Source organism: Haliotis rufescens, unplaced genomic scaffold (genome assembly GCF_023055435.1).
Source record: "Haliotis rufescens isolate VD_foot unplaced genomic scaffold, xgHalRufe1.0.p SCAF_2, whole genome shotgun sequence".
NCBI classification, from domain to species: Eukaryota; Metazoa; Mollusca; class Gastropoda; order Lepetellida; family Haliotidae; genus Haliotis; species Haliotis rufescens.
The window spans coordinates 79,620,541-79,632,625 of NW_025963890.1; the positions used below are offsets into that span (position 1 = coordinate 79,620,541).

Here is a 12,085-nt window from a genome sequence, read left to right on the forward strand (position 1 = left end):
GGGTGCAGCTGTTGGAACTCATTGAGATATTTGAGTGTGCAGCTGTTGGGACTCATTGAGATATTTGAGGGTGCAGCTGTTGGGACTCATTGAGATATTTGAGGGTGTAGGTGTTGGAACTCATTGAGATATTTGAGGGTGCAGCTGTTGGAGCTCATTGAGATATTTGAGGGTGCAGCTGTTGGAACTCATTGAGATATTTGAGGGTGCAGCTGTTGGGACTCATTGAGATATTTGAGGGTGCAGCTGTTGGGACTCATTGAGATATTTGAGGGTGCAGCTGTTGGGACTCATTGAGATATTTGAGGGTGCAGCTGTTGGGACTCATTGAGATATTTGAGGGTGGAGCTGTTGGGACTCATTAGTATATTTGAGGGTGTAGCTGTTGGAATCACTGAGGTATTTGAGGGTGAAGCTGTTGGTTTCATCGAGATATTTGAGGGTGTAGCTGTTGGGACTCATTGTGATATTTGAGGGTGCAGCTGTTGGGACTCATTGAGATATTTGAGGGTGCAGCTGTTGGAACTCATTGAGATATTTGAGGGTGCAGCTGTTGGAACTCATTGAGATATTTGAGTGTGCAGCTGTTGGGACTCATTGAGATATTTGAGGGTGCAGCTGTTGGGACTCATTGAGATATTTGAGGGTGTAGGTGTTGGAACTCATTGAGATATTTGAGGGTGCAGCTGTTGGAGCTCATTGAGATATTTGAGGGTGCAGCTGTTGGAACTCATTGAGATATTTGAGGGTGCAGCTGTTGGGACTCATTGAGATATTTGAGGGTGCAGCTGTTGGAACTCATTGAGATATTTGAGGGTGCAGCTGTTGGGACTCATTGAGATATTTGAGGGTGCAGCTGTTGGGACTCATTAAGATACTTGAGGGTGCAGCTGTTGGGACTCATTGAGATATTTGAGGGTGGAGCTGTTGGGACTCATTGAGATATTTGAGGGTGGAGCTGTTGGGACTGATTCAGATATTTGAGGGTGGAGCTGTTGGGACTCATTGAGATATTTGAGGGTGGAGCTGTTGAGACTCATTAGTATATTTGAGGGTGCAGCAGTTGGGACTCATTGAGATATTTGAGGGTGGAGCTGTTGGGACTCATTGAGATATTTGAGGGTGCAGCTGTTGGAACTCATTAGTATATTTGAGGGTGTAGCTGTTGGAATCACTGAGGTATTTGAGGGTGAAGCTGTTGGTTTCATCGAGATATTTGAGGATGTAGCTGTTGGGACTCATTGAGATACTTGAGGGTGCAGCTGTTGGTTTCATCGAGATATTTGAGGGTGTAGCTGTTGGGACTCATTGAGATATTTGAGGGTGCAGCTGCTGGTTTCATCGAGATATTTGAGGGTGTAGCTGTTGGGACTCATTGTGATATTTGAGGGTGCAGCTGTTGGGACTCATTGAGATATTTGAGGGTGCAGCTGTTGGAACTCATTGAGATATTTGAGTGTGCAGCTGTTGGGACTCATTGAGATATTTGAGGGTGCAGCTGTTGGGACTCATTGAGATATTTGAGGGTGTAGCTGTTGGAACTCATTGAGATATTTGAGTGTGCAGCTGTTGGGACTCATTGAGATATTTGAGGGTGCAGCTGTTGGGACTCATTGAGATATTTGAGGGTGTAGCTGTTGGAACTCATTGAGATATTTGAGGGTGCAGCTGTTGGAGCTCATTGAGATATTTGAGGGTGCAGCTGTTGGAACTCATTGAGATATTTGAGGGTGCAGCTGTTGGGACTCATTGAGATATTTGAGGGTGCAGCTGTTGGAACTCATTGAGATATTTGAGGGTGCAGCTGTTCGGACTCATTGACATATTTGAGTGTGCAGCTGTTGGGACTCATTGAGATATTTGAGGGTGCAGCTGTTGGGACTCATTGAGATATTTGAGGGTGTAGCTGTTGGAACTCATTGAGATATTTGAGTGTGCAGCTGTTGGGACTCATTGAGATATTTGAGGGTGCAGCTGTTGGGACTCATTGAGATATTTGAGGGTGTAGCTGTTGGAACTCATTGAGATATTTGAGGGTGCAGCTGTTGGAGCTCATTGAGATATTTGAGGGTGCAGCTGTTGGAACTCATTGAGATATTTGAGGGTGCAGCTGTTGGGACTCATTGAGATATTTGAGGGTGCAGCTGTTGGAACTCATTGAGATATTTGAGGGTGCAGCTGTTGGGACTCATTGACATATTTGAGGGTGCAGATGTTGGGACTCATTGACATATTTGAGGGTGTAGCTGTTGGGACTCATTAGTATATTTGAGGGTGCAGCTGTTGGAACTCATTGAGATATTTGAGGGTGTAGCTGTTGGGACTCATTAGTATATTTGAGGGTGTAGCTGTTGGAATCACTGAGGTGTTTGAGGGTGAAGCTGTTGGTTTCACCGAGATATTTGAGGGTGTAGCTGTTGGGACTAACCGAGATACTTGAGGGTGTTGCTGCTGGACCGGAGGAATCTGGCCACGCAGGTGGATGCCTCGTTCATCAGCTCTGGGTCGCCAGGGACACAGGACACAGTCAGGATACACTCATACATCACAGCTGCAGACACAAACATGTCAGTTACAACTGTAGACAATAACATGTCAGTTACACACAGCTGCAGACACAAACATGTCAGTTACAGCTGCAGACACAAACATGTCAGTTACAACTGTAGACAATAACATGTCAGTTACACAAAGCTGCAGACACAAACATGTCAGTTACAGCTGCAGACACAAACATGTCAGTTACACACAGCTGCAGACACAAACATGCCAGTTACAGCTGCAGACACAAACATGTCAGTTACAACTGTAGACAATAACATGTCAGTTACACACAGCTGCAGACACAAACATGTCAGTTACAGCTGTAGATACACAAATGTCAGTTACAACTGTAGACAATAACATGTCAGTTACACACAGCTGCAGACACAAACATGTCAGTTACAACTGTAGACACAAACATGTCAGTTACACACAGGTGCAGACACAAACATGTCAGTTACAGCTGTAGACACAAACATGTCAGTTACACACAGCTAGAGACACAAACATGTCAGTTACAGCTGCAGACAATAACATGTCAGTTACAGCTGTAGACACAAACATGTTAGTTACACACAGCTGTAGACACAAACATGTCAGTTACAGCTGTAGACACAAACATGTCAGTAACAACTGTAGACATAAACATATCAGTTACAACTGTAGACAATAACATGTCAGTTACACACAGCTGCAGACACAAACATGTCAGTTAAAGCTGGAGACACAAACAGATCAGTTACAGCTGTAGACAATAACGTGTCAGTTACACACAGCTATAGACACACACGTCAGTTACGGCTGCAGACACAAACATGTCAGTTACAGCTGTACACACAAACATGTCAATTATACACAGCTGAGGACACAAACATGTTAGTTACACACAGCTGTAGACACAAACATGTCAGTTACAGCTGTAGACAAAACCTGTCAGTTGCATCTGTAGACACAAACATGTCAGTTGCAGCTGTAGACACAAACATGCCAGTTGTAGCTGTAGACACAAACATGTCAGTTACAGCTGTAGACACAAACATTTCAGTAACACACAGCTGTAGACAAAAACATGTCAGTTGCAGCTGTACACACAAACATGTCAGTTACAGCTGTAGACACAAACATGTCAGTAACACACAGCTGTAGACACAAACATGTCAGTTACAGCTGTAGACACAAACATGCCAGTTGCAGCTGTAGACACAAACATGTCAGTTGCAGCTGTAGACACAAACATTTCAGTAACACACAGCTGTAGACACAAACATGTCAGTTGCAGCTGTACACACAAACATGTCAGTTACAGCTGTAGACACAAACATGTCAGTAACACAGCTGTAGACACAAACATGTCAGTTACAGCTGTAGACACAAACATGCCAGTTGCAGCTGTAGACACAAACATGTCAGTTACAGCTGTAGACACAAACATGTCAGTAACACACAGCTGTAGACACAAACATGTCAGTAACACACAGCTGTAGACACAAACATGTCAGTAACATACAGCTGTAGACACAAACATGTCAGTTACAGCTGTAGACACAAACATGCCAGTTACAGCTGTAGACACAAACATGTCAGTTACACAAAGCTGTAGACACAAACATGTCAGTTGCAGCTGTAGACACAAACATTTCAGTAACACACAGCTGTAGACACAAACATGTCAGTTACAGCTGTAGACACAAACATGTCAGTTACAGCTGTAGACACAAACATGTTAGTTACACACAGCTGTAGACACAAACATGTCAGTTACAGCTGTATACACAAACATGTCAGTAACACACAGCTGTAGACACAAACATGTCAGTAACACACAGCTGTAGACACAAACATGTCAGTAACATACAGCTGTAGACACAAACATGTCAGTTACAGCTGTAGACACAAACATGCCAGTTACAGCTGTAGACACAAACATGTCAGTTACACAAAGCTGTAGACACAAACATGTCAGTTGCAGCTGTAGACACAAACATTTCAGTAACACACAGCTGTAGACACAAACATGTCAGTTACAGCTGTAGACACAAACATGTCAGTAACAGCTGTAGACACAAACATGTCAGTTACAGCTGTAGACACAAACATGTTAGTTACACACAGCTGTAGACACAAACATGTCAGTTACAGCTGTAGACACAAACATGTCGGCAACATAGCCAGCCGGGAACCTTGACTAGGTAACATCTGCCCAGTACTTTGGACTTACTGACTTTACTTGGGCCATTATCTGTCTGTGGCATTCTCCCCCGATTAATGTTAATTAATCCAGTTGGCTTCCATTTGGCCATTCCTTATTACCAAAGAGTGTGAAGTAACCTCTGGCTCCATATGGCCATTCCTTATTACCCTTGAGTGTTAATTAACCCCCGGCTTCCATTTGGCCATTCCTTATTACCCTTGAGTGTTAATAAACCTCTGGCTTCCATTTGGCCATTCCTTATTACCCTTGAGTGTTAATTAACATCCGGCTTCCATTTGGCCATTCCTTATTACCCTTGAGTGTTAATTAACATCCGGCTTCCATTTGGCTATTCCTTATTACCATTGAGTGTTAATTAACCTCTGGCTTCCATTTGGCTATTCCTTATTTCCCTTGAGTGTTAATTAACATCTGGCTTCCATTTGGCTATTCCTTATTACCAGTGAGTGTTAATTAACATCCGGCTTCCATTTGGCTATTCCTTATTACCATTGAGTGTTAATTAACCTCTTGCTTCCATTTGGCTATTCCTTATTTCCCTTGAGTGTTAATTAACATCTGGCTTCCATTTGGCCATTCCTTATTACCCTTGAGTGTTAATTAACCTCTGGCTTCCATTTGGCCATTCCTTATTACCATTGAGTGTTAATTAACCTCCTTCTTCCATTTGGCTATTCCTTATTACCCTTGAGTGTTAATTAACCTCCGGCTTCCATTTGGCCATTCCTTATTACCCTTGAGTGTTAATTAACCTCCGGCTTCCATTTGGCCATTCCTTATTACCCTTGAGTGTTAATTAACCTCCGGCTTCCATTTGGCCATTCCTTATTACCCTTGAGTGTTAATTAACCTCCGGCTTCCATTTGGCCATTCCTTATTACCATTGAGTGTTAATTAACCTCCTTCTTCCATTTGGCCATTCCTTATTACCCTTGAGTGTTAATTAACCTCCGGCTTCCATTTGGCCATTCCTTATTACCCTTGAGTGTTAATTAACATCCGGCTTCCATTTGGCTATTCCTTATTACCCTTGAGTGTTAATTAACCTCCGGCTTCCATTTGGCCATTCCTTATTACCCTTGAGTGTTAATTAACCTCCGGCTTCCATTGGCCATTCCTTATTACCCTTGAGTGTTAATTAACCTCCGGCTTCCATTTGGCCATTCCTTATTACCCTTGAGTGTTAATTAACCTCCGGCTTCCATTTGGCCATTCCTTATTACCATTGAGTGTTAATTAACCTCCGGCTTCCATTTGGCCAACAGTCAATCCTTTAATATATATATATATGCTCTCTGCACCCGAGGACTCATTCATCTCATGAAGGAGGAAGCGTATTCTCCAAAAAGTTGTGTTCCTCATTAAAAAGAAGTTGACATCCATGTATTCCTGAGCAGCTGACAAACCAAGGGTGATCAGGGCGGATGTTGGCCTCCAGCCAGGGAGGTCCTCGCAGGTTCAGGTACTGCAATTACAATCACACCTGTGATGTTACCTACCAAATGCCATGTGATGTTTGACTGTGGTTCTCTGGATGATGTCCCTCAGCACAGGCCACATTTCTATCCTTAACCTGAAACATTGCACATTTAAGTCATATCCCCAGGTACAGGCTACTGCATAAGAGCCCCCACCCCACCCCGACTCGACTCCTGAAATCACTATCTAAATGATAGGCTGACCCCAACATTTAACAAAATAGACCTGATCTACATAATATACTGGGTACAATGTCTGAAGCCCATTTCTGGTGTCCCCCGCTGGAATATTGCTGAAAGCAGCGCAAAGCAATACTCACTCACCCACATATTATACACCTGATCCAGAAACAAAGCTGACGTATAAATACAGCTGATGCATAAATACAGCTGACGTATAAATACAGCTGATGCATAAATACAGCTGATGCATAAATATAGCTGATGTATAAATACAGCTGATGCATATATAAACATGATCCATAAATATAGCTGATCCATTTACACACAGATGAATATAAATACAATAGATCTGTAAATAGAGTAGATCTGTAAATACAATAGATCTATAAATTCTTTAGATGTATAAATACAGTAGATCTATAAATACAGTAGATCTATAAATACAGTAGAACTGTAAAGAAAGTCACATCTCCAGACTTACTTTTCATCGTGAGGTCCAAGCAATGCCAACACTTTAAGTAGAAGTATCTGTAACCATGGCAATGGCACTGTGTGGAAATCATGAAGTGAAGGAAAGGAGCGGCTGATAATTTGCTTGAGGATTCCGAGGAACCCCACCCCCAAGTGTACATAGTCCGCCGGCGCCTTCTGCAAGAGTGAGTGAGTGAGTGAGTGGGTGGGTGAGTGAGTGAGTGAGTGAGTGAGTGAGTGAGTGAGTGAGTGAGTGAGTGAGTGAGTGAGTGAGTGAGTGAGTGAGTGAGTGAGGGAGTGAGTGAGGGAGTGAGTGAGTGAGTGAGGGAGTGAGTGAGTGATTCAGTGAGTGGATGAGCTCAACACATCTTCGATTATCCAGTTTATCACATTTTTATTCAATGACGAAATGAGAGGCCTAGATGTCTGAGCTGCTGTGCTGAGTTGCATCCCTTAGGCGTGTTGAAGGATGTAAAATGTTGACCAACCCAGTGGGAGAGTTGCCCTCACTAACCTGGGCCAGTGGGAGAGTTGCCCTCACTAACCTGGGCCAGTGGGAGAGTTGCCCTCACTAACCTGGGCCAGTGGGAGAGTTGTCCTCACTAACCTGAGCCAGTTGGAGAGTTGCCCTCACTAGCCTGGGTCAATGGGAGAGTTGCCCTCACTAACCTGGGCCAGTGGGAGAGTTGCCCTCACTAACCTGGGCCAGTGGGAGAGTTGCCCTCACTAACCTGAGTCAGTGGGAGAGTTGCCCTCACTAACCTGGGACATTAAGGAGAGTTGCCCTCACTAACCTGGGTCAATGGGAGAGTTGTCCGCACTAGCCAGGGCCAGTGGGAGAGTTGCCCTCACTAACCTGGGTCGTTAAGGAGAGTTGTCCTCATTAACCTGGGCCAGTGGGAGAGTTGCCCTCACTAACCTTGGCCAGAGGGAGAGTTGCCCTCACTAACCTGGGTCAGTGGGACAGTTGCCCTCACTAACCTGGGCCAGTGGGAGAGTTGCCCTCACTAACATGAGTCAGTGGGAGAGTTGCCCTCACTGACCTGGGTCAATTTGGAGAGTTGTCCTCACTAGCCTGTGCCAGTGGGAGAGTTGCCCTCACTAACCAGGGCCAGTGGGAGAGTTGCCCTCACTAACCTGGGCCAGTGGGAGAGTTGCCCTCACTAACCTGGGCCAGTGGGAGAGTTGTCCTCACTAGCCTGGGCCAGTGGGAGAGTTCCCCTCACTAGCCTGGGCCAGTGGGAGAGTTTCCCTCACTACCCTTGGCCAGTGGGAGAGTTCCCTCACTAACCTGGGACATTCAGGAGAGTTGCCCTCACTAACCTGGGTCAATGGGAGAGTTGTCCTCACTAACCTGGGCCAGGGGGAGAGTTTCCCTCACTACCCTTGGGCAGTGGGAGAGTTGCCCTCACTAACCTGGGACATTAAGGAGAGTTGCCCTCACTAGCCTGGGCCAGTGGGAGAGTTGCCCTCAGTAACCTGGGTCAATGGGAGAGTTGCCCTCACTAGCCTGGGCCAGTGGGAGAGTTGCCCTCACTAACCTGGGCCAGTGGGAGAGTTGCCCTCACTAACCTGAGTCAGTGGGAGAGTTGCCCTCACTGACCTGGGTCAATGGGAGAGTTGTCCTCACTAGCCAGGGCCAGTGGGAGAGTTGCCCTCACTAACCAGGGCCAGTGGGAGAGTTGCCCTCACTAACCTGGGCCAGTGGGAGAGTTGCCCTCACTAACCTGGGCCAGTTGGAGAGTTGTCCTCACTAGCCTGGGCCAGTGGGAGAGTTGCCCTCACTAGCCTGGGCCAGTGGGAGAGTTTCCCTCACTACCCTTGGCCAGTGGGAGAGTTGCCCTCACTAACCTGGGACATTAAGGAGAGTTGCCCTCACTAACCTGGGTCAATGGGAGAGTTGTCCTCACTAACCTGGGCCAGTGGGAGAGTTTCCCTCACTACCCTTGGCCAGTGGGAGAGTTGCCCTCACTAACCTGGGACATTAAGGAGAGTTGCCCTCACTAGCCTAGCCCAGTGGGAGAGTTGCCCTCAGTAACCTGGGTCAATGGGAGAGTTGCCCTCACTAGCCTTTGGCCAGTGGGAGAGTTGCCCTCACTAACCAGGGCCAGTGGGAGAGTTGCCCTCACTAACCTGGGTCAGTGGGAGAGTTGACCTCATTAACCTGGGTCATTAAGGAGAGTTGACCTCACTAACCTGGGTCAGTGGGAGAGTTGCCCTCACTAACCTGGGCCAGTGGGAGAGTTGCCCTCACTAACCTGGGCCAGTGGGAGAGTTGCCCTCACTAACCAGGGCCAGTGGGAGAGTTGCCCTCACTAACCTGGGCCAGTGGGAGAGTTGCCCTCATTAACCTGGGCCAGTGGGAGAGTTGTCCTCACTAACCTGGACCATTTGGAGAGTTCCCCTTACTAACCTGGGCCAGAAGGAGAGTTGTCCTCACTAACCTGGGTAATTAAGGAGAGTTGTCCTCACTAACCTGGGCCAGTGGGAGAGTTGCCCTCACTTACCTGGGTCAGTGGGAGAGTTGCCATCACTAACCTGGGCCAGTGGGAGAGTTGCCCTCACTTACCTGGGCCAGTGGGAGAGTTGCCCTCACTTACCTGGGCCAGTGGGAGAGTTGCCCTCACTAACCTGGGCCAGTGGGAGAGTTGTCCTCACTAGCCTGAGCAAGTGGGAGAGTTGCCCTCACTAACCTGGGCCAGTGGGAGAGTTGCCCTCACTAACCTGGGCCAGTGGGAGAGTTGTCCTCACTAACCTGAGCCAGTTGGAGAGTTGCCCTCACTAGCCTGGGTCAATGGGAGAGTTGCCCTCACTAACCTGGGCCAGTGGGAGAGTTGCCCTCACTAACCTGAGTCAGTGGGAGAGTTGCCCTCACTGACCTGGGTCAATGGGAGAGTTGTCCTCACTAGCCTGTGCCAGTGGGAGAGTTGCCCTCACTAACCAGGGCCAGTGGGAGAGTTGCCCTCACTAACCTGGGCCAGTGGGAGAGTTGCCCTCACTAACCTGGGCCAGTGGGAGAGTTGTCCTCACTAGCCTGGGCCAGTGGCAGAGTTGCCCTCACTAGCCTGGGCCAGTGGGAGAGTTTCCCTCACTACCCTTGGCCAGTGGGAGAGTTGCCCTCACTAACCTGGGACATTAAGGAGAGTTGCCCTCACTAACCTGGGTCAATGGGAGAGTTGTCCTCACTAACCTGGGCCAGTGGGAGAGTTTCCCTCACTACCCTTGGCCAGTGGGAGAGTTGCCCTCACTAACCTGGGACATTAAGGAGAGTTGCCCTCACTAGCCTGGGCCAGTGGGAGAGTTGCCCTCAGTAACCTGGGTCAATGGGAGAGTTGCCCTCACTAGCCTGGGCCAGTGGGAGAGTTGCCCTCACTAACCTGGGCCAGTGGGAGAGTTGCCCTCACTAACCTTAGTCAGTGGGAGAGTTGCCCTCACTGACCTGGGTCAATGGGAGAGTTGTCCTAACAAGCCTGTGCCAGTGGGAGAGTTGCCCTCACTAACCTGGGCCAGTGGGAGAGTTGCCCTCACTAACCTGAGTCAGTGGGAGAGTTGCCCTCACTGACCTGGGTCAATGGGAAAGTTGTCCTCACTAACCTGGGCCAGTGGGAGAGTTTCCCTCACTACCCTTGGCCAGTTGGAGAGTTGTCCTCACTAGCCTGGGCCAGTGGGAGAGTTGCCCTCACTAGCCTGGGCCAGTGGGAGAGTTTCCCTCACTACCCTTGGCCAGTGGGAGAGTTGCCCTCACTAACCTGGGACATTAAGGAGAGTTGCCCTCACTAACCTGGGTCAATGGGAGAGTTGTCCTCACTAACCTGGGCCAGTGGGAGAGTTTCCCTCACTACCCTTGGCCAGTGGGAGAGTTGCCCTCACTAACCTGGGACATTAAGGAGAGTTGCCCTCACTAGCCTAGCCCAGTGGGAGAGTTGCCCTCAGTAACCTGGGTCAATGGGAGAGTTGCCCTCACTAGCCTTTGGCCAGTGGGAGAGTTGCCCTCACTAACCAGGGCCAGTGGGAGAGTTGCCCTCACTAACCTGGGTCAGTGGGAGAGTTGACCTCATTAACCTGGGTCATTAAGGAGAGTTGACCTCACTAACCTGGGTCAGTGGGAGAGTTGCCCTCACTAACCTGGGCCAGTGGGAGAGTTGCCCTCACTAACCTGGGCCAGTGGGAGAGTTGCCCTCACTAACCAGGGCCAGTGGGAGAGTTGCCCTCACTAACCTGGGCCAGTGGGAGAGTTGCCCTCATTAACCTGGGCCAGTGGGAGAGTTGTCCTCACTAACCTGGACCAGTGGGAGAGTTCCCCTTACTAACCTGGGCCAGAAGGAGAGTTGTCCTCACTAACCTGGGTAATTAAGGAGAGTTGTCCTCACTAACCTGGGCCAGTGGGAGAGTTGCCCTCACTTACCTGGGTCAGTGGGAGAGTTGCCATCACTTACCTGGGCCAGTGGGAGAGTTGCCCTCACTTACCTGGGCCAGTGGGAGAGTTGCCCTCACTAACCTGGGCCAGTGGGAGAGTTCTCCTCACTAGCCTGAGCAAGTGGGAGAGTTGCCCTCACTAACCTGGGCCAGTGGGAGAGTTGCCCTCACTAACCTGGGCCAGTGGGAGAGTTGTCCTCACTAACCTGAGCCAGTTGGAGAGTTGCCCTCACTAGCCTGGGTCAATGGGAGAGTTGCCCTCACTAACCTGGGCCAGTGGGAGAGTTGCCCTCACTTACCTGAGTCAGTGGGAGAGTTGCCCTCACTGACCTGGGTCAATGGGAGAGTTGTCCTCACTAGCCTGTGCCAGTGGGAGAGTTGCCCTCACTAACCAGGGCCAGTGGGAGAGTTGCCCTCACTAACCTGGGCCAGTGGGAGAGTTGCCCTCACTAACCTGGGCCAGTGGGAGAGTTGCCCTCACTAACCTGGGCCAGTGGGAGAGTTGCCCTCACTAACCTGGGCCAGTGGGAGAGTTGTCCTCACTAACCTGAGCCAGTTGGAGAGTTGCCCTCACTAGCCTGGGTCAATGGGAGAGTTGCCCTCACTAACCTGGGCCAGTGGGAGAGTTGCCCTCACTTACCTGAGTCAGTGGGAGAGTTGCCCTCACTGACCTGGGTCAATGGGAGAGTTGTCCTCACTAGCCTGTGCCAGTGGGAGAGTTGCCCTCACTAACCAGGGCCAGTGGGAGAGTTGCCCTCACTAACCTGGGCCAGTGGGAGAG

General features: G+C 48.8%; 1 protein-coding gene across 4 annotated transcripts in view; it reads right to left on the bottom strand.

Moving 5' to 3' along the window:
- Positions 1-12,085, bottom strand: part of LOC124127095 (AP-4 complex subunit epsilon-1-like) — a 125,220-nt gene that overhangs the window by 67,177 nt on the left and 45,958 nt on the right. For all 4 annotated transcript variants that reach the window (XM_048400682.1, XM_048400683.1, XM_048400681.1 and 1 more), the window contains exons 7-9: positions 6,899-7,065; positions 6,256-6,329; positions 2,429-2,551 (exon numbers count right to left, since the gene is read on the bottom strand). In XM_048400682.1, the coding sequence (XP_048256639.1) occupies positions 2,429-2,551; positions 6,256-6,329; positions 6,899-7,065 (364 nt within the window). The remainder of the gene's footprint in view (positions 1-2,428; positions 2,552-6,255; positions 6,330-6,898; positions 7,066-12,085) is intronic.